Genomic DNA, 23,937 nt, shown 5'->3' with positions numbered 1-23,937 from the left:
AAATTTTGAAATATTTTTTTAAAAATACAAAAATGCGTTTTTTGAAAATTTTCTAAAATTTTAATATTATCTTTACTTAAACACTTTTGTATAAAAATTTGTATTAAAATCGGGTTAATGTTGTACGAGATATTCAGAAACGAAAAAAACCGTCCGATGACAGGTACCGTTAATAACGGTACAAAAAAATTTTTTTATTTTAAAAGTTGGCTGTTATGTGTAATACTACAAACAAAAATTTTAATCAAAATCATGAGAGCGGTTTTTGAAAAAAATTAACTTTTGTATTTCCGTTATATGGCAGGTACCGTTAGTTTTGGTCATAAAAAAAAATTTCAATTTCCCCTCTAGGGAATTACCAAAAACTGCTAACTACCAAGTTTGAACAAAATCACTTCACTTGTTTAGGCTGTAGCTCCAGATAGAGACAGACACACAGACAGACAGACAGAATTGCCGGACCCACTTTTTTGGAATTCTCCAACATCGTAATGTCATGTAAAATTGTTGTCTCGAGTTCGATTTTTTTTACGAATCCTAAACTTGCCCTATAGTACCTATATCGCAAGTAAAAAGTGATGTACCTACATACAGGGTGATTTGCATAAGGTGTGATAAAAAGCTAAAACGAGTAGGTTAAGTTGACACAAGAAAAAAATAGTATTACATTTAAGGTTTTCTATCTTTTTTGTTAAAAAAAAAATATAGATCATTGAAATTAGTACTCTCTGTCTGTTAGTACACATAATTTTGAAAAAAATGAGTTCAAATTTTTCTTTTTTTTTCAATATCTTGAAAATTAATTTTTCATGCTATATAGGCCTATTTATTTTTTACTTCGATGTAGGTACTATGTTCTATCAAGTTATGCATTCGTACAAAAAAAAAACAGTTGAGATAACATTTTTCCATGACATTATACGATGGTAGACAATGCCAAAAAAATGGGTCGCGGAAGTCCGTCGGCTCCAAAAATTTTTAAAAAATTTAAAAAATTCAAATGTTTATTTAAGCTAAGGTCTATCTTTTAATGAAAAAATTTTTGTTGGAAAATCATTATATAATTAAATATAAACCAAAAATAAAATTTCCAAAAAAATAATTTTTGATTTTTAAAAAAATTTGAAATTTTTTTTTTGAAAAATCAAATTTTCGAAAACGGGACATTGAATTTTTTTGAAATTTTGTTTTAAGATGTTGATCAGTGATTTCTAAACAATGGCATATCAATTTTATTTTAAAACTTTTTTTCCAAAAAATTAGTTTTAAAAAAAACTAACGATTTTGAAAATTTTTTTTTCTAAAAGTGCATTTAATATATCAATCAAAACTGCATACTTGTTTTGGAGGGCAATTTGATTTCAGATTTTATTTTATTTTTTTTAAACAAATTTTATTATTTTTTTCCAAATTTCTATATAAAAAATCTTAAAAATGTAAGCAACTTTAACTCTTAGAGCAAGTTCGTGCGACCCAGTCGTGGATTTTATTTTATTTCATTTCCATGTATTTTATTTTAATTTAATCGACACACTTTTGCACTCAACATCACACGAATATTACTGTCAACAAATTTCTTTCAAGTAGGTACATTATAAATTTTAAGAAAAGGTATTCATCAAATAATCACAAATCTACTTAAAATAACTGAATTTACAATCCTAAAACAAAACGAACAAAAAAATGAAGGTTTACTTTTAATCTTAAAATAATACAAAAAAAAAAACAAAAAAACAACCAACAACCAACAACCAATCTCTCACCAATGACACGTGTCCTTAAGAAAATTAATTTAAAACTCAATTAAAGCAAAGCGTATAAAATTTAAATAACAAATCGTCCTTCGACAGTAAACAGAAGAAACGACACAAATAATGTAACGACCTCATACCAACTTTCATCAGATACAAAAAGTTGTTTGTAAACAAACAGGGAGATCTGTCGTATGATGCATATGGTAAACTTTGAAATTTAAAGGATGTATGTGGATGGACAGGATACACTTACACTTGCAAGTGGAAACCGTTTACTTGATGTTTTAATTAAACATTAATAAGGAGGTTTCTGATTTGAAGGAGCCAGTCGTAACGCTACTAACTGATACCTTTGATGATGTCCTTTACCTACAAATAAAACAGCAACCACGAAAAGTGAGAGCAAGCAGCATCGTAGAAGGTACAACAAAAAGGACTTAAAAAAAACGACAGAAGTATCGCCAACGCACGGTTCTCGGCCACAGTCAGTGCAGTAGATGATGTCTCCTTTTGCTTATGAGGCCCGTATTCCCCATCACTCGAAATAAAAATCTCCTATTGGGGGAATCTCTGTACCAGGACTCGTCGTATGTGGTAATGGAAAAGACTGAAGCAACTCTTATTTGCTTTTAATTTATTTTTCCTCAATATTTGTTTAGTCGGTGTGTTTATTCACTCTCATCTTGAAAATCCATTTCAATTGTTTTATTTTCTCCTGAAACCGAAACACACGTCCTGCCGGTTTATGTGTCGTTTCCATTTCAACATGTGCGACATGCATTCGGCTCGCTAAATCACCAACAACCAATTTACTAGAGGAAACACGGGAGACGAAAGGAACCTGATGATGGTCTAATTCCAGGCCGAGGTCTCCCCAGCAGAAGTGAAATATAAAGGATGCAGATGTCCGGTATGTGGTTTTTGTTTTATTCTGGCTCAACATTTGAATGCATGTCTAGATCCTGGAAGTCTGCTTTTTTTATCCTTTCTTTTTATTCTGATTTTATTTTTGTTTTTTGATGATGCTTCCCGCCCCTTTTTCTTCCTAAACAATCTGTTGGATCTCTTAGTTATAGAATCAACAAAAAAGTAAAACTCTCATTTGTCATTAAAAAAAACATGTGTCCTTCCTCACTTCTAGGACTTTTTCTAGAAGGATTTTGCAATTTTTTTTTTTTTTGTTGTCCTCTTCAACAAGAAGAACAATACACTCAATAATATTTATTTACTTTTCAAATACCAATGCAGTGTGTTGATCGCCACTTGGGCTTCCATTTGGACATAGAGAGGTAAGTTTTTTTTTTGGGTAAAAGTAAAATGAAAAGCGAGCTTGATTTGTTAGAGGATATCCTTGCTTGCTTGCTCTGGTGCTGTTGGTGACAGATTGAAAGTACATAGAGTTGAGAATGTTAACAGAATAGAATTGCACTCTTCATTGCGCAGTTTTAGAGATGACGATGAAAATGATGATGGTCCTTGTGTATAGGATGGGAACATTGGTATTTGACAGATACTGATAAGTGTTTTGGTACTCCAGACACTTAAGTGGTAGTGCAAAGGTACTTCTTCTTGTCTATATGGGGATATGTCTTTTACGGTGTCCGGAAATTAAACAAATATCTTTGTTAAAAAAAAAAATGGAAGAAGAAAAAAACAACAACGGAGAAAGGTAGAATGGATTTTCTCTCATCAATATTTGATTTGTAGAGATTGCTTTGGAAGGATCAACAAAGGAAATTGAATAAATATAGTAGATTCACAAAGAAGGAGAAATTTTATTTTTGTATAATGTTTAGAATACGATGTTTGATATTTTTTTCAATTTTCAAACATACTCATATTCTAAGTTATGGAATGAATAATTTCATAAAAAATTATAAGCAAAGTGGCACAGGTTTTTGAAGAAGGTGTTAAGCTGAATCCACACTACGTTGGTCAACACGTTTAGTTCCACATACGTTCCAAATCGACATACTGAACAGTTGAACATTTCCAAATTGTTCTAATTGATGCATAGAGGACATATCTGAGCCTATACATCAATTGAACCAGTTTGGAACGGTTAAACTATTCATTGTGTAAATTTGGAAAGTATCTTGAACGTGTTGATCAACCTAGTGTGAATCCAGCTTTAAAGTGACAATTCCAAAATGGCTGAAAGCTAAGTGGATGGAAAAGGGGTGGCAGAAAGGCGCAAAGTGGTAATTTTTTTCGAAATTTACTGACTCGGAAATGGCTGCCATTTTGCTAGTGTGTTCTTGATGGTATAGTTTCTAAATCAAAAATGGCAGAAAGCAGACTGGATGGGTTTTATTTTTTTTTTTTTTCAATTTTTTACTTCAGAGATTGCCAAAAATTAACTTTTATTTAAAAAAAATATTTAAAAACAACTTCAATACCTACAATCTTATATTATATCTTTTTTTTCATCTTTTCAAATGATGTTGTTTTCGTGAGAAGTGTTTAAAAAAAAAAATTTTAACTCGAAATTTTAACTTTTTTTTAATTTTAATTTTTAACTTTATTTTTTTTTTATTTTACGATATCAAGCATTGCTTTTGGTAATTAAATTTGATTTCTTAATCAGTTTTTTTATTAATTACTGAAAACCAGATGCATAAATAATTTTTAAACTCAAAATTTTAATAAAAAACAAAATTGTTTTAACTTTATTTTTTTTGTTGGAAAGCAAGGCTTTTGAAAACAACATTTCATGGGGCCCTGAATATTAAGGGCCTTAAGAGAAGGAGAGAAATCATAAATAAGAATTTCCAAAGATGTCATACTTGGGTTAAGCTACAGAAATTGTTCATCAATATAAACCCCGACGACGCCACGCACAGTGGGACAAGTGTATGGAAAAAACGGTGAAATTAATACACAGAGAAAAATATACCAAATAAAATAGAACAAAAGCAAAAAGAATTCTATATGGTTTTCATCAAGAAGGGTTTTCCTTATTGTTTTAAAATCTGCACTTGTAACCTTTTAGGGTTTTGCCTAGAAAATAAAAAAAATATGATCATGCCAGGGATCACACTGAAGACTTCAGCTTTCTAGCCTTATCACCTGAATCAACTCACGATAAAAATATTGGTCACAATTTTTGATCTAGTGCCAAGTTGAAAAAATATTAAATTGTGACTAAAATTTTAAGAAGATTTTGTCCATGGAAATAATAGGAAATATCTATAGATTGATTTTAATAAGGTTTCTTCATAAGTTCACAGTTCGGTGAGGCAATCTGTTAGTTTTTAGGTGGTCATATTTTTCTCTATGTATATATTATTCCCATGTTATTACTTACTTTTTCCTTATGAAAATGTGAAATTTAATAAAAAGGACAATCGTTTGGGCATCAAATAGTATTTTATCCCCTATACTATGGTGCAAAATTGGTTAGTTATTTTTAAGCTTGCTGCAACCCTCAAAATTTTATACATGGTCTACCTTTTTTCGTTCGTCGTAGCCCATGGATTTATGTCTTACATGCTAGATTTATCACATTTATTGGTAATGGTAAATTAAGGTTAAGCCATCGTTCATACAGTTGCAAGAACTTTTCCCATTCTCTCAGGTTTTATCAAAAAAAAAATTGAGCCTTTTTTGTAGAGAATTTAATTTTATACAAGAAAATAAATTTGGTCTAGCCTTTTTGATGAACCATTAAAGAATTGTAAAACTCTTAAATCAAAAACACAATTTTTCCAATACTTTGTGGGTTGCGACTTTTTAATAACATTCACTGTTTACAATTTAGAATCTCCTAAACGCTTGATATTAAGTAAATGTTAATTTTTGTAAACACAACCCTTGAACCTTTTAGTCCTACTTATGATAAAAATATTGTAGATATTCAATAAAAAAATGTACGGCATAATGTTCCTTAATTAATTTATATATTTAAAAAAATACAACAAAACCTATTCTCTTCATAAACAATGTAAAACAAAAGCTTTGGTAATAATTAATGTTTTAAATCCCTAATAAGCTTTTTTTACGTATAAATAAGAATAAATACCACCAATTAAATGGGATCATTTATAAACAAAAAAAAAATAAATTCCTTTAGAAAATGTATTTAAATATTGGTATGCTTTACATTTTTACAAAAATCAATTCATCATGTTTGTCAATTGCAAACATTTCACTCATTTAACTTATTCATTCTCACAAAATATTGTTCGTTAATAATTATATTTCCTACACCTTCGACACATTAAAAATGTCCTTTGATCCAATTAATTGTCATTTAAAGCTTTGTTTCATGAATTTAATAACTTCGCTCTCTCACGTACTCACACTTCAATGGTGGATTGTTCATCATTGACAATTAAATAATAAAGAAATTTCAACAACAAAACAAAAAAAACAATAAAAGAACAAAAAAAAGGATTATACAATAAAAAAAAAATATAGTAATGAATGACAGTTCCGTTAAAAATTAAAACGATTATTTCATAAAATATTAAAAATCAACAAAAGGATGCTGATTGTGGTCTCTGACTGAATGCATTCAGAATATAATACGAACAACGATAGGTTGATAAGGTAAAGTATACCTATCAACATTTTGTGTATATAGTATATTCGTTTGTATATGTATTTGTATGTATGACTTCGATATGTGTGCTTAATTGTTAATTCAACAAAATTTAATTTTTATTCAATTTATTAAAATTAAATAATAATGTTCAACCAATAATTTGCACACATCACAAAAACATGCACAGACAAAAAAAAATGCTATAAACCGATTTGCTGTCCATCATAGTACACCTATACATAGGGTTCAGTGAATAATTGTTAAGTTAAAATTATGCATACGACTAAGTCGCATCTACCTACTCTTCAGTGGCTTGCTATTATATTGTTGAAATTGTATAATGGTCAAAATCATGGAGGTGGGAAATTTCGATGACCGAATTCTTTAAAAATCAACTTTGTTTTATGATAAAAATTTCATGCTTAAATGTTCGCTTTAGCCATAATTTGTCGGTTCATGAACGGGCAGAGCACAAAAATTTATATTTTTCAATTTACCACATAACCCCAAAAATTAGTACTAGAAAAATGTTCCTCAAAATGGTGGTGATCTATTTAAAACGACCTTAGAGGTCTAGAAATAGTATCAATGTGAATGACAGTATAGTCTTAAATAAATCATATATAACTTTATTTCTTGTGGCGGAGACTGATTTCTTCAAAAAAATGCTTTTATGCACGTCCGAAACACTTACGCCATAAGTATTTTGTTCTTTTGTTTTTTTTTTTTTGTAACTTTTTTGATAAAAGTGTATACTACAGCCATACTTACATAGAAAACTGAGTAAAAATACCCAAAAAAAAAAAACAAAATTATGAGTGTAAGACTACATTATCTATTCAGATTCTAAGAGTTCCCGAAAATGACCATCCCGGAAATGACGTTTTGACCTTAATTTACTTTTATTTTTTATGTCACAAAGTAAAACGAAATATTTTTGATATTATAATGTAGTGGCCTCGATTTTTGATCATAATGTCACCAACAAATTTAATTTTTAATCTAGCTATACCCCAAAACAAGCGTTCCCGGAATGACGGTTAATTGATGTACGGTACTTAAAAATGAAACAAAAACTAGTTTCTAACATACACTTCATATATTTATCCATAAAAATAGGTGTGGCTGTGGAATGTTAAATATGTTATAATATCAACTTTAAAAACTGCTTGCAGCACTCTTTTGTACGTTAGATGATTAAAATATTGATACATTAATAAATGTTGGTATTAAGGGCCCAACCCATAGAATCCGTTGCGTCGAAGTTTTAAAATAAAATACACACGTTATTATGGGAAGCGACCCATAAGCGACGGATCGGACGGAGACGGACTTCCCATAAGAACGTGTGTATTTTATCGAGCTGTCAGTCAAAAACTTCGACGCAACGGACGCAACGGATTCTATGGGTTGGGGCCTTTATGCGTCATTTTTCTTGGGACAACTTTTATTAATATATTAAAAATAACAAATCTTAATTTTTTTGTAAGAGATGTAGGGTAGAAGGGGGAGCATTTGCCAGTGGGGTACCTTTGCCAGTCCAGGTTTTTTTTCAAACCAACAGAATATTAAATACCGAAAAATCATTTTCTGTTGCACATTTATGATTGAAAACTTTGCACAAAGTTTGACAGCTTTTGGCTGGACACGAAATAAATTAGACGCTTGTGTTAGTTTTTTAATGTTGAGAACCAAAATATGAAGGTACATAACCGTCGTAAATTGTAGGTATTTGTCGTGTTAAATTACTTTTTGATACAAATATCTTTTCAAAATTATGTGTACTATGCTGTGTAGAAGCGATTTTTTTACTGTTTAACTTATAAAAAATTTATAAGTAAATTTTTGAAAGATTAGCTTGTGGGGTGCATTTGCCATTCGTTTTTGGGTAGGTTTTGCTCTGGCAAATGCACCCCATGGGGTACATTTGCCAGAAGCAAGCTTCCTCAAAAGAGGATGGCAGAATCCTTTAAAATCAGTCCCTTTTTCGTATTTTCAGGTAAAAAGAAGTTTTGTTTATGATTATTGGTTTTATTTGTATTAACTTTGATATTTAGGTAACTGGCAATCCCTCCCCACCCCGTGGCAAAGCCTCCCACCTGGGGAGGCTTTGCCACATCACTTTTCATTTTTTTGAATAAATTATTAAAAATAGAAATAATTAATATATCAAGATGAAAAAAATATTTAAGTGAAGATAATAAAGTCAATAATAATATCAGATATAAAAAAATTAAAAGAAACGTAAAAACTTTGCGTTAAGTCAATTTTCCTAAATCCTGGCAAATCCTCCCCCTTCTACCGTACCAATTTATAAAGAGTATTGTATATAGGTAGTGTTAAGAAAAGAAATACTGAAAAATAATTAACTTTTATTTGATTTTAAGCCATTTGGTTTTGAGTTATGGACATGTTCGGGAACGCTTTTTTTGGGTATATTAGATTCAATAAAAAAGAAATGGAAACTTTTCTAACCGAAACAAATATATTCTTAGATGAGTGCCAACTATTTTAATTGGTAAATGAGAAAAAAGCTTTAAATAAATGTTATTTTAAATCCAAAAAAATGCCTGGACATCAAATTTTCCACCTCCATGATTTTGACCCATAAACCTCTAAATATACTGACGATAAAGTAAACCGCTTCATTCAAAAATGTAAAGTTTGAAATTTAATTTCTTATTACAGTTCAGTTATAATTTTTCGTTGAACACAAAAAAATCAGTTTTTAACCCTTTCGAACTCAAGCTATGAAAATCAATATTAAAAAATGTTTTTTCGGTATTATCGGGTTAAAAACATCACAACTAAGAATTATGAATAGAAAAAAAGTTATTTTCCAAAATAATAAATAGCAAAACTAGTGTGTTATTCTCATGTTGCATGTAAGTAACATGCACAGATTATGACCACCAAAAAAGTCGGAGAACTGAGAAAATAACTTTTTATGAAACTATAATGTATGCTACTTCTTCTACGCAAACAAACAAAACACTTTCTGCATTAACATTTTTTATATCTTTTTTTCTAAATTATGATGAGGATGACCATACCTTTATAAAAAAAAATTTTTTGCAAAAAAAAAAAAAATGTGAATTTCAGTCTCTTTTTCGATAAAAAAAAATTAAAGGTATGATATTTGACTAACTTTTTGTAATAATCCAGTAACTAGGCATTATTATCGTTCAATTAAGCTATCGAAACCTTAAACATTGTTTAATTTAATATTTTTTACGAATTTTTAAAAAAATGTTACATGAGAGTAACGCTGGGTCCGAAAGGGTTAAGTGTTTTATTCGCTTTTAAAAACAAACTTTTCATCACAATCGATTCAACCTTTTCGAAAACTTTTCATAACGTGAAGACCTGAAGACATAATCTGGGATTCGAATTTGTAATATTTAAATCTACTTTTTTTACTATAGAAGCTTATTTTTTTTAATTTTAAAGTTCAATTTTAATTTCAATAGCTTCACTTAAAATACAAATAATTTTAATAATTTTTGTTATTTTTCTTCGTTATTATATTTTTTTTGGTTTATTTAATATTCAGTTTTGTTGGTTATTGTAGTTTTGTTTTTATAATAGGTATTATGCTTTTAAATCCAAACCTTAAACTATTGTAGGCAATAAGTTAACACCGAAATAGTTAACTTTTTTTTATAGAAATTGATAGGAAAGTTTTAAAAATTTTTGTAAATTAAAAAAAATAAATTGCACGACTGGGTCGCATTAACTTGCTCTTAGAGTTAAAGTTGCTTAAATTTTTAAGACTTTATAGAAATTTGGAAAAAAAAAATAAAATTCGTTTAAAAAAAAAATAAAAAAAAATCTGAAATCAAATTGCCCTCCAAAACAAGTATGCAGTTTTGATTGAATTTCAAAAAAATTCAATATCCCGTTTTCGAAGATTTGATTTTTCAAAAAAAAAAATTTTCAAAATTTTTTTAAAAATCCAAAAATTATTTTTTTCAATATTTTATTTTTGGCTTATATTTAAATTATATGTATATATGCTACTTCACAAAAAGTATAGGTAAGCGATCGAATAAGCGATTTCGGAGATAATCGGATTTGAAAAAAACGGTTCTATGGCAGGTACAGTTAATAATTATTTTCCAAAAAAAAAATTCATTAGAAGATAGGCCTTAGTCAAAACTAAAATTTGAATTTTTTAAACAAAATCGTTGGAGCCGTTTCCGAGATATTTCAATTTTACTAAAATTGGTATATGACAAGTACCGTTATTTTTGGTCCAAAAAAATTAATTCCAAAAACCCCTCTGGAGAGTCGCCAAATAACGCTACATACCAAGTTTGACATTAATCGGTCCATACGTTTAGGCTGTAGCTTCGTTCACAGACAGACAGACAGACTGACAGACGGACTTTCGGGACCCACTTTTTTGGCATTCTCTACCATCGTAATGTCATGGAAAAATGCTATCTCAACTTTTTTTTTAACGAATGCATAACTTGATATACCTACCTTTACCTACATATATATCGCAAGTAATATATAGTACCTATATCGCAAGTAAAAAACATCAATGACGGGTAGAAAAGCCTTAATTTGTGTAGTCGAAAGTGATTGTTTTTTTGTTCATAGGAACATGGTAACTTTGTAAAAATATTTTTTGATTTATTTTTACAAAAGTTATAGTTTACCCTTAAACATTATAATATCAACCAAAAAACTACGTACATATCAGGAAACAATTCTTGGTGTTGGGAGACTTGCTAAAGCATGAATCACGAATATCCAGCCACGCACAATAATTTTCACAATTAACAAATTAATAAAAATGTTTTTTTTTTTTCTTTCTGTTGCATGTTTTTGTTGTTGTTATGTCCATTATTGTACTTTTTATACGTAAAACGAATTTAATTTTAATTACTATCTTCATGCGGAGCAACACCATTTTATTGTGTGTTCACAGCCGTGTGATATAAATTCCTTTGTACGTGCTTTACGCACTGAATAATTATATTGAAGTGTCTCCAAAATCTGCCTCTGAATGGGAAAGGATATTTAAATAAAAAAAATAAAAAAATAAAGAGCGCAACTATGACAATGAGAGTAGTATCGCGAAATAATGTCAGCAACTGCCAATGTGGACATTTACAATTTTATTTTTTTTTTTGTTTTACTTCTGTAAATGGTATTTTTTACAGTTTTTTTTTTTTTTTTATTTTTATTATTTATTTATATCTTTAACCAACGTGAACAGTATTTTTACAACAACGAAGAATGCGGAATCCCAACATCAGTGTCTCGCATGTTATTTCATTAAAAGTAATGTTTAATGAGTGTTAAGTATAATTGGCAGGACGAGTGAAAGAATTTTTTAATATGGACGAAGGACAAGTGAAAGGATTTTTTTTTGCCCACTCCTTCAGCTTATCCCAACAGGCGTGATAGCAACTTTGAGAGGTGGCTTATGCACATTGTTTTTTTTTTTTACTTTGTGGTAGATTGTGATGATGGTCGGTATCCAAGGCGATCCTTTATGAGAGGGATCTTTTTTTAATTAAATAAGTTATAAGTATAACCTTACAATTAGATCTTGGACAGACAAGGAAAAAAATCAAAGAACAAATAATTAAACTTAATTATGAAAAATACAGCTTTAAGTATAGTATGCAGTATGATGAAAAGGTACCTTATTTAAATTTGCTTAGATTTTGGGATTATATATTTAACTAACTCTCAAACTGTCATCCTAGGTTTTTTTTTGCATTTGTGCTTCATTATTTCTTAAAAAAATTAAAAAAAAAATAATATGTAGGTATTAACGGGTTTATCTTTAAGTGCTGGTTTTACTTTTATTACAAATAAAAAGTCAGTTGGTTTGCGGACAATAATTTTACATGTTACCGCATCATGAAAAAACAATAATGACAATTTTCAACTTTTTTTGATTGTAATTGAATTGCATTGAAAAAAATTTATAAAACAATAATTCCATGTCATAGTTTCAAATTGGCTTTTTTATATATGTATCCATACGTTTTGTAAAAAAAAAGTAGGTAATAATTTTTAAAAATTTTTTTCTCATTTTGTCAAAAAAGCTTTCAAAGAAATTATATCATCAAAAAGCATTATATCTCTTCTAAGGAATAAGGAATTCGTTGCGTAAAAAGTAAAAAAAAAATAATTTCTTGAAATCACACATTTTTTATGAAAACAGCGAAAAAATTAACTTTTTCTTCATTACACAATATTTTGTCAATTTTTTATAAGAAGCCTAGTTAAAATTGTATGCCTTAAGACTTAGTAAGAAGCTTAAGCAAATTTTGCATACAAAATTTTTTTTTTGTTTTAAATCTTGTTTTCTTATGCTTTTTCTTGAATATTTGTATTTATGTTTTTATTATTTTCACTGTGACATAAAACACGATGGTACTTTTTCGTTAACATGTTCGCTATTGACTTTCGAGACTTCACTTCAGCTTTTAACTAGGCTTTAGAGCTTGATATTTTGACTCAGAATATTCACCTCAATTATGTCTGCGACATCTACAAAAAGAGCTAGATATTTTTGAATGCAATTAATTTTCATAAAAAAAAACTACTTAATCCAATTTTTTTCTTTCAACCCTTTTATCCACTTTTTTTCTATGACAACCTACAAAAAAATTTTTTATCATTGGAAAACATATCATTTCGGGATTAATTATATATCTTAATCATAACTGCACGACGGGACGCATACAAAAAAGTCACAATTTTTTAAAGCCAACCATTTCGAAATATTAAACTAGGATTACTCCACTGGTGGTTTGTCATCGGCAAATTTTTTTTTATCTTACTTACATAAAATAAAAAAATGTTTTCCCCGTTTTTTACTCAAAAATCTCTTAAGGAATCTAATTTTTTGCATATGTATTGAAATCATTAGATAATTTGTATAAGTTATTAACCCTCTACTGCATGAATTATGAACGAAATGATATAAAATTTTTTTTAACAATTTTTTAGCTTTATTAGGGGTTGAAAAAAGGTATTACACACATTTTTTTTATTTTTTTACATATATATATAAATTTTTAGAAACATAAACCATATATGGGTTAGTATGCAGCAAGTCAACTTCCAGCAAACAATTAATAACCCATATATGGTTTAGTATGCATTCAAGGTATGTTTTGTAAAATATGTTTTAATACATTGGACTTTCCTTATTCATGGAATTTATTCAAACTCTTTCTTTTATCATTGTTGCAGAAGAACACCTTCCATTTTCTACATGTACACAATACGTTTTCAGTCCCGAAATTTGATATATTGGTGATATATTTGTTTGCCATTCAGGGATATGGTCGATGTTTTCAGTTAGTACTGAATTCAACGGCTTTTGCCCTTGGTTGTTGTGAGTGAATTGGAGTTTCGGGATTAGATGGGGCTGGACTTCCGTGACTTGTATATAACTCCCTCAGCTTTGTTTTGTTCCACCTCTGCTTTGATCACATGCCAAAGCTGAAGGGCATCATCTTTTTCGTGACATTTTAGGTGTTACAGATTTGCAAAAGTGCTCGGAGATGGCTTGTTTGATGTTAAAAATTGCCAGAATCTGAAGCTAGATCGTCATCACTTCGAAAGCCATCACCCAGTTTTAGCATTAACACACTTATTTTTTCCATAGAAAGTCTTCCTATTCATTTTACAAAAAAAAAAATTCCCACAAAAATCAGTAATGTAAGTCACCAACGCATGATAACCCATATATGGTGTTTTGGAAAAAACGCAAAAAAAAAGACAAAAATTATTAAAAAAACAAAAAACAAACTTCTTAAACATATAAAAGTATAATAAATTCATACGAAACTTATTTTTAATTGGATGCAAATAACTTATTTCTTATAAAAAACACTTGAAAAGTTCACACTTTTATTCAATGTTTTGCACTTTAGACATGCTCTTGAAACAATGAGTTTATTTCAGAATCACGACTCTCTTACTGATAATAAAAACCGGTTAATTATAAAAAAATAGACATAGTTTTATTAAAGTTTTTTCTTTTTGACATTTGGTGCAATATAACAAGAATAAATCGATATGAAATCAATAAACCATATATGGGTTAGTATGCGGTCGAGGGTTAAGTAAAAGAAATTTTGGAAGCTTGAACAAATCTGAAAAAATAAGAAGCCACTTTAAAAAACGCTTAAAATATAAAATATAAAATATAATTTTTTCTCAAAAAATTATATTTCGAAGGTGCATTAGAAAAAAAATTCGTAAAAGACATCTAATTATTTTTATGAACTTTTCATTAGTTTAAAAAAAAATGTTCAAAAAAATCGTTCATAATAACTCTGTTTTGAAATTTTTAAGAATTTTTCAACACTTATGAAATTCGTCTTAAAAATTTATCTATCGATAAAAAATTCAACTCTTAACGAATTACCTTTTAGTAAATAATTTTTTTTTTACCATCTTATTTAAATTTCCAACAAAAACAGGTTCGGTTTTTTGAAAATATTTTTATATGGTTATAACGTTTCGAGCAATGACTTTATTGAAAATTATTTTTGTTTACCATCTCAGAGTGTATTCACGCTCGATTGCAATAAATTTTGATAATCAGGCGCTAAGTTGGAAGTATCGAGAAAACTATAAAAATGTTGATTTATGCCTTTTTTTCGTATAATACTCCCACAAAAACTTCAACAAAGAGTTTCAATTCATTCAATGGAGCCTTTTTATTCGATTACATTTTTGGAAAGAAACAAAAAAAAAAAAATGAATGATTAAGATTTTAACTTTATTAATTTTTATATAATCTTTAACAAAAAATATGCAATTTTTTAATAAAAATAACATAAATTCTAAATAAAACTATATAAATAAGCTAATAAATTCAAAATAAGTGTGAAAAACTGGCTGAAAACTTAATGTTTAAATCATGCATCGTTTCAAAATTTCCATAGATTCAATTACCAAGGTTTTGAAAATTCACGTTTTTTTTTTGAAAACGTGAAGCACGTTTTTCTCACGAAACAATCACATTTCCCATTTTATAAGCTTTGCATCTGAAATTTATTTTAATGAGCAACTCATGTCATACAAAGTGGAATATTATTAAAACGCAAGAACTCATGCTTCATTGTTAACTATGGCAACGAATTAAAAATAATATAATAACTCCATTCTGACATCCTCTACTCTAACCTTCCTACTTATTTATTGCATGTTCCTACCTCCTACCACACCAGATTTGCAGTACATTTTTGCTATATACGAGAAAAATTTATAAAACAAAAAAAAAAAAAAAATAAGAAAATCTGATTATGCTCATACAAGCTGTGTCGTCATGATAATAATTATTATTATTTGTTATTTCTGCATTGTATAGTTTTTTTTATTATTATAAAATGCGCACACTTTTAAGCACATTTTCATAACAATGCCACAATTAAATACCTATACGTTTACGTAGAGAGATAGAGTTTTATTCAGGTAAACCGCACAATTGCAGTTTGCAGAGGAACTCCATTTTTAAATTATATGTAATTGGGGCAATCCTCCGTTACGATGATAATGCTCCACACATAATCCAATATGAATGAGAATGAATTTATGTTATGCATTTCAGAGTGTAAGTTACAGGATTAACTTTTTTTTTTTTGTAATTCTAGGAATGCACTTTCAAGGTGCTTATTGTTCTATCACAAATGATTCATAAAAAGCTAGTTGCGCAGAGACTTAGCTTCTTAACTGCAGGAGATATCGCTTTTTGGATAAGTTTGCTGTTGCCAACCTTAAATGACTGGGCTTTTATTTTTGACGTGATAACGTCTTAGACAGTTGATTTTTTTAATGGATAACAGTATTGACAATAGTATTGACAAATTTCTAAAAAATTTCAAAACCAAGTTATAATTGGTTTTTTTTAAAACTTAAACATGAGGTAGACCTTTGACAAAGTAGTGATTATAGGTAGGAGAAATTTTTTTGACAATTTAAAAAACGTCATTCAAAAGATAATAAAAAAAAGTTAAGGGTATAAAACAAATTTTTACTTGCGATATAGGTACTATATATCAAGTTATGCATTCGTAAAAAAAAAAGGTGAGATAACATTTTTCCATGACATTACGATGGTAGACAATGCCAAAAAAGTGGGTCCCGGAAGTCCGTCTGTCTGTCTGTCTGTCTGTCAGTCTGTCAGTCTGTCAGTCTGTCAGTCTGTCAGTCTGTCAGTCGGTCAGTCTGTCAGTCTGTCAGTCTGTCAGTCTGTCAGTCTGTCAGTCTGTCAGTCTGTCAGTCTGTCAGTCTGTCAGTCTGTCAGTCTGTCAGTCTGTCAGTCTGTCAGTCTGTCAGTCTGTCAGTCTGTCAGTCTGTCAGTCTGTCAGTCTGTCAGTCTGTCAGTCTGTCAGTCTGTCAGTCTGTCAGTCTGTCAGTCTGTCAGTCTGTCTGTCAGTCTGTCTGTCAGTCTGTCTGTATAAGGAGCTACAGCCTAAACGGATGGACCGATTAATGTCAAACTTGGTATGTAGCGTTATTTGGCAACTCTCCAGAGGGGTTTTTGGAATTAATTTTTTTGGACCAAAAATAACGGTACTTGTCATATACCGATTTTAGTAAAATTGAAATATCTCGAAAACGGCTCTAACGATTTTGTTTAAAAAATTCAAATGTTAGTTTTAAGCTAAAGTCTATCTTTCAATAGAAAAATTTTTTTTTGAAAATCATTATTAACGGTACCTGCCATAGAACCGTTTTTTTCAAATCCAATTATCTCCGAAACTGCTTATTCGATTTCAACGCAACTTTTTGTGAAGAAGCATTTATATAATTTAAATATAAGCCAAAAATAAAATTTTGAAAAAAATAATTTTTGGATTTTTAAAAAAAATTTGAAAATTTTTTTTTGAAAAATCAAATTTTCGAAAACGGGAAATTGAACTTTTTTGAAATTTTGTTTTTAGATGTTGATTAGTGATTTCTACCAAATGGCATACTAATTTTATTTTAAAACTTTTTTTCCAAAAAAATATTTATAAAAAATTAGTTTTTTAAAAAACGGCTCTAACGATTTTGAAAATTTTTTTTCTAAAAATGCATGTTAATATATCAATCAAAACTGCATACTTGTTTTGGAGGGCAATTTAATTTCAGATTTTATTTTATTTTTTTTCAAAAACGAATTTTGTTTTTTTTCCAAATTTCTATATAAAAAGTCTTAAAAATTTAAGCAACTTTAACTCTAAGAGCAAGTTCGTGCGACCCAGTCGTGCATTTTATTTTTTAAGTCTCTTCGTTTTGAAATATGAATTTTTGAAAAACACCTACATTTTTTTGGGTATTTTTCCTTGAGCTTTTATTTTTTCAAAAAATTTCAAACTTATAGAACATGTAGTGCATGCGCATGCATGCTTAAAACATTGGTATTTTTAAATGATTTTTGACTGAATAACGAGAAAAACAAGTTATTTTGAGCCAAGTTTTTTGACCGTTTTTAACTTTTTTTCTTCAACAGATAAATGAATGAAATTTATATTGTGGATAGATAATAGACAGGACTATATCTGTGCACAATCAATTTTGAAGTCAAAATTTTGAGATAACGGTAAAATAAAGTTCTATTTTTCAACACGTTTTTTCTTTTGATCTAGAAGAGATAAAAATTTAATTTAACTTTATTGAGCATCCTGATGATACTACCTTTCATTTGATATATCACACTACAAGCTACACAATGTTAAATTCAAAAACTTCAGAAATATGTACCTCAAAACACCTGTGGAGATCTGTTGCCCAAGACCAGCCACCAGTGTGTGGGAAGTAACGTATTCTCAGTTTGAAATTTCGACATGGTTGGCTTTAAAAAATTCTAACTTTTTTTTAGTAGGCATCAAAAAATATGATTAATGCTTCATATTGAAGGTGAAATAATAAGCTTTTTTATGATATAAAATTTAATATAGGTTGTCAGAGAAAAAAGTTCATTTAATGGAATGAGAAGATAAAAAAGATTGATATTTTTGCTGTTTTTTTGATGAAAACTGATTGGGTTTAAAAAATTCTAGCTTCTTTTGTAGGTGTCGCACAGACATGGTCGATATAAATATTTTGAGCTGAAATAAAAAGCTTTCAGATGATATAAAATTTATTATAGGTTGTTGATAAAAAAAATTAATTTAGAAGAAAAAATATATGATTTTTTTTTTTTTGCTTTTTTCATGAAAAATGATTGTTTTTAATTAATTTTTTACTTTTTACGCATTGTAAAAATGTAACTATGGCTTTTTTATTTAGAAGAACCACTATACTTTTTCATGGTGTAATTATTTTGTAAGCTTAGCATATAAAAAATTGATATAGCTAATGAGAAAAGATCATAATTATAAAAAAAATAAAATCAAATAGAAGGTTTATCAATTAAAAAACAATTTTGTATTTTTGAAAGGGGGATTTGAAAATTGTGCTTCCAAAAATAGTAATATACATTAGGGTGAGTCAAAACATCTTCTAAACGGTTAAAGCAATCAATTTCATTCCAAGGAATTTTTTGTAGAACGTTTAAGCCCCTACAAGAATATATCTTGCTAATTTGAAAATAATGAAGTTTCAGTGAATTAGAAATTTTTTAAAAATATAAAATGTTTTTATATTTTTTTTTAACTTTGACCTCGAATATCTTTAGAATGGTTAGATTAATGAAAAAAGTTAATAAGACCTTTTTTGTGGAACAATCAATTTCCAACAATAATATGTCTTGCGCGTTTGATCATTATAATTTTTCAATTTGTTACAAAATTAAGAACAAAAAACGAATTTTTAAAGATTTTCTCGATTTTTGGACCTCAAATATCTATTCAACGGTTAGATAAACGAAAAAAGTGTATAAGGTCTTTTTTGTAGAGCGTTCAATTTTCTACAAGAATATGAAAAGAAATTTGCTAAAAAGTCAATTAATAAAAAAATTATTTTTTTTTTGTAGAAGCTTGATGTAAAAATGGAAAATTGCAAAGCGGAGGACCTTCCCATTAATATAAAGAGCTCATATTTGGTGTGTAAATTCTAGAGGGGTCTAGCAATCGATTTTTCAGAGTACCAAATAAAAAAAAAAATTTTCGATTTTTTTGACCCACCCTAATATACATATAATCAGCCTCATGATTTTTTTTTTCATAGGTACTACATCCCAAAAGAGTAACAATAAATTGGACCTAAATAAGCTAATTTACCAAGATTAAAGAGTTACAGAAGCAATACATAATTTTAAAACCGACAAAAAAAAAAATCCGAAAATTTCGTTTTAGAAGTCTTATGTGTGTCGTACAATGCAACATTTTGTTATCCATAATGTTTTAAATGAATGGTATAGCTTAAAACTCAAAAACGAATAACCAAAAATCTAAGGAACTATAGAAAACTAGAGAACTATCAGTTTTAATGAACCTTGTTACAGTGACTGAAAAATTATATATAAAAATTTCGAAAGACCCTCAAGACATGGGATCAGGGCCAAAAAATTATTTAATCCTTATCAAAAATTTGAACATTTGAACAAAACTAACTAATAAGTTTCATTCAAACCCCGATTGCATTGTAGATCGATATGAATCTTCTGCATTTCTGTATCCAATTGAAATCGTTAAAATTTTATTCTCAACCAATTTTCAACCGATTTTCATAAAAATACCTTTAAATAAAATATAATTTAGTTTGAAGTCGAAGTTTGGTTAGTGACAAAAAAAAAGGAATTATTAGAAAGTAAAGCATTCAAGCCTGTTTCTAAAAGTTTTGAAGGTCTTACAAATGTTATATTAACTGTTTAAGATTTTCTGAAGAAATAATACGCATACACCACAGTGACCCGCAAATTTTGTAATGTCATTTTAATATCTAATCTGTCCAGAAAAATTTAAGTTATAATTAAATTAACAATAAAGTCGAACATTTTAATATTGGTCTGTAGGAAATGATCACAAAAAAATTTCAAGCACCAAACTTACCCAAAACTAAAAGAAGCTAAAAATGTTTTTTTAAAATCCTTTTACCAAATGTTAAAACTGACGACTGGGGGATGGGGGGGGGGGGTAAAAAAGCTTCGCTGATTACGAAACGATATTTAAAATGTCCCTAACTCCTCGAAAATCTGGAGTTAGGGGCAAAAAACGGTTTTTTTTTTACCTTCACCCATTGAAAAAAATTTAGGTTCATCAAATTTGTAACCATTTCTTTTCAACAATATATGAAACATGTAACTCGGTTAAACCACCTAAAATTTATAAGCTGTCAAAGTTCAAAAATTCCATTTTTTACGTCCTTTACCCAACTTCGACATCATATTAAAGTATATATTTTCACAACAACATGCTGTTTTAAAAACATATTCTAAAATAATATTTATTTTCAAATCAAACTAGGTATTTTTTTTTTTGAAAATCAGTTCAAAATTGGCTTAGAAAAAAAAGATACAGTAATTCGAACGTTTAGGCACCGAACAAAAATGTTATTTTGGCACCCAGTACGATAACTTGGGCGCCAGGATTTGATAACGATTTTTTGTAGAGGAGTTCAATACAATAATTTTTTACTATGAGAAGGGAGTCTATGTCCCCCCCTTTAGGAGGGAGCAGCAATTTTCTAAAAAAAATTATTACACTTACAGTTATAAGTGATACCATTTCCGAAAGGGAGAATTGTACTTTTAATTGTAATTTAAAAATCAATATATTTCAACCAATAGTATTTGAAATAATCGATTTCAAAGTTAAAAATAGTAGAAACAAATTTTTAAAAATCATTAATTTCTATTTTTGTCCAGACTGTGAATTTTGATAAAATTGACTCATGCAGAAAACTTTCTCAATTGATTCCGGTATTTTTGAAAATCACTCAAGACATTTTGGTCCAAGACTATCACCATTTAAACAGATCCAGTCGTTACGGTTATAAATGTTCTGCATTAATAATGCAATTTTTGATTGATTGTATAAATCCTCGTCTATAAAAACTGCGAACTTTGAAGTCTCCTTTGCAGTATTTCAAAGGAAAACTAAAAGAAAAACAACAAAAAACACATTTGAGCTATATAGCTCGTGAGCTCATTTATTTCGAAACTTGTCAACAAATGACATTCTTATAATTTATTTTGTCACAAATTTATAAAATATGGGTATTTTATGAATAGAAGATTTTTTTTTTTGCATACTGAACAAAAAATTGCACACTTATAATTCTTTTTTAAAAACAATTCACAAAGTTGACAACTTAATTAAGTTTTCATTTATTTGAAAATTAACAAAAAATTAATAATTTACTTTAAGGTAAATTCAAAGTATAAAAGCTTGCATGTTTTTCGATTCAAATTAAACCTTTTAAACACTCCAGTGGTAAATGAACTTCAATAGTCATTGAACTAAACAATGAAAAAGCTCATTGTAATTATATTTGCTTTGGTGATAATTCAGGTAATTTTATTTTATAATTTATAACTTTGTTGTATTTCATTAAATATTATATAAAAATTATCCTTTTATTCAGACAAGTGATGCAGATTCGGAATTTGATTGTATAAAAACCGAAAACATAACCCAACAAGAATATTCAGACATGGTTCAAAATAAGGCAAGATTACCTGATATCGAAAATCAAACAAATGAAAGATTTAAATGTTATACTGCTTGCTTTTTGGAGGCAATGAATATCATGGACGGGTGCTCGTATCAATTAGAAGCAGGCAAACGGTATGCGGTGAGAAATAATATAGACAGATTATTGGTGCCTTTGGATTTGTGTAAGGACAGTTCGAAGGGAAATGAACGTTGTAATTGCGGCTATAATGTTTTTAAATGTTTAATGGATAACTTTGATTGAATAAAACGATTAAATTGTATTACGTATAAAAGTAAATGAAAAATAAATTATGTTTAATTAAAACTTAACTGTATTAACTGGTTGTAGTCAGATTTGATAATTGATTTTTAGCCGTAAGTAATTTATGTTCCAAAAAAAATTTTTTATTTACCGACTTCCAAAAAGAAGGGGTCAATTCGTCTTCTTTTTTTTTTTTTTTTGTTTTCTTAAATTTTCGAACCATTTGATAAATTTCGATACCTATTCACTTACCCAAACAGTTAAAAATCACGAATTGTTTTAGTCCTTTAATTTTTTGACTTATTTTAGTTAAAATGACTTCGGCAAAATTGTGATCATAAATAATTTAGTTTATAAAAGCTGAGATGATTTTTTTTTTTGTTGTCTGCTTATTCTAATTATGAAATTATTCTAATGACAGAAGAATAAAAAAATTTCCCTTCGGATGACAAAAAAAAAACTAAAAAACTATACTATTTGTGTATACTCTAATTATTATTTTTGTTATTCAAAATAATGGAAATCTTGTAAAGTACCTAGTCCATTATTCAATCCATTTGTTGCACATTTCAACTTCAAAAAATAAAGTATAAAAGCATCTATCCAACTTGATTCACTGTTACACTTTTTAATACTCCACAAGTAAGTGCTCATGCACTTTTGTAATTTTTAACAAAAGTATAAAAACAATATTAATTAAATAAAAAAAAAAAAAGCATGTCAAAGTTAGTTATTATTTTATTAGCTGTGATGATGATTCAGGTAAGATTATTAAAAAAAAAAAAAAAATAGGAACACAATGAACTTGAGCTGCATGCCGAGTAACAATAATAAATTATTATTGTCGCTATTTTTAGTAACAATGGAATTAACATCATTTTTCACAGAATATTTTTTAAAACACATTTTATTCGTTAAGCGCTAGTATTGTCAACATTGCCACCCTAATGAAATTAAAATCCTTTTTATTTATTTCATAAACCTTTTATTTATATTCTTTCCCTTAGGCAAATGGATCACCTGATCAACCAGAAGAAGAATGTCTTGAAATTGAAAATGTTAGTCTAGAAGAATCATTAACAATTACTCATACAAAAATACCCAAATTCGAAGATCAAACAAATAAGAAATTAACATGTTTTGCAGCTTGTATGATGGAACAAATGAATATCACAAACGGTTGTTCATATCAATATGAACTTGGTAAACAGCATGTGATTGGACGTAAAATGAACAATAAAGATTTTGTGGATGCATTGGATATATGCAAGGATAGTGCGCAAGGAAAAGAACGTTGTGAATGCGGTTACAATGTTTATAAATGTATAACTGATTACTTCATTTCATTGGAAGGAAAAGGATCTTACAAACCTTAAAATCTTTTTGAAGTTATACTTCTTATGGGAGGGTGGGTATGAAAATTTACTTTTTGACAAGAATGTCAAAGGGATTATGACGCGATCACCCTGGGTAGCAGGGCTGTCGTTTCACCTTTAGAGTAGGCAGTACTTTAGTATTTAAAAATGCAGTACGCCGCAGTACGGCAAACATAAAACACACAACACGTTGCAAGTTACATGTTTCATGTGGCAAGTTGCATGTGGCAAGTTGTATGGAGCAAGTTGCATGTGGCAAGTTGTATGTGGCAAGTTGCGTGTGGCAAGTTGCATGTGGCAAGTTGCGTGTGGCAAGTTGCATGTGGTAATTTCCATGTGGCAAGTTGCCAGGGTTGCAAAAAGCTCACATTTCAGCTCAGCTCACAGCTCAGCTCAAATTTTAGCTAGCTTAGCTCATTTGAGCTGA

At 28.8% G+C, this 23,937-nt stretch overlaps 2 protein-coding genes across 3 annotated transcripts; both read left to right on the top strand.

Moving 5' to 3' along the window:
• The first annotated feature begins 2,174 nt into the window (after positions 1-2,174).
• LOC129917855 (uncharacterized) lies at positions 2,175-23,513 on the top strand. Of its 2 annotated transcripts, XR_008772889.1 has the most exons (3): positions 2,175-2,348; positions 2,414-2,664; positions 23,142-23,513. XR_008772889.1 is itself a non-coding variant. In XM_055998042.1 (2 exons), exons 1-2 carry the CDS (start codon positions 22,852-22,854, stop codon positions 23,508-23,510), a joined length of 414 nt encoding a protein of 137 aa, XP_055854017.1. In that variant the 5' UTR covers positions 22,771-22,851; the 3' UTR covers positions 23,511-23,513. The 2 variants fall into 2 exon arrangements, 1 of the variants encoding a protein (XP_055854017.1); XM_055998042.1 differs by lacking the exons at positions 2,175-2,348; positions 2,414-2,664 and adding an exon at positions 22,771-22,896.
• Positions 21,566-22,148, top strand: LOC129917862 (uncharacterized). Its single transcript, XM_055998048.1, has 2 exons — positions 21,566-21,728; positions 21,802-22,148. Exons 1-2 carry the CDS (start codon positions 21,684-21,686, stop codon positions 22,132-22,134), a joined length of 378 nt encoding a protein of 125 aa, XP_055854023.1. The 5' UTR covers positions 21,566-21,683; the 3' UTR covers positions 22,135-22,148.
• Positions 23,514-23,937: the final 424 nt, after the last annotated feature.

The sequence above is a fragment of the Episyrphus balteatus genome, chromosome 4 (genome assembly GCF_945859705.1).
Source record: "Episyrphus balteatus chromosome 4, idEpiBalt1.1, whole genome shotgun sequence".
NCBI classification, from domain to species: domain Eukaryota; kingdom Metazoa; phylum Arthropoda; class Insecta; order Diptera; family Syrphidae; genus Episyrphus; species Episyrphus balteatus.
The sequence above is the reverse complement of the archived record's forward strand: the minus strand, read 5'-3'. Positions and strand labels throughout refer to the sequence as shown.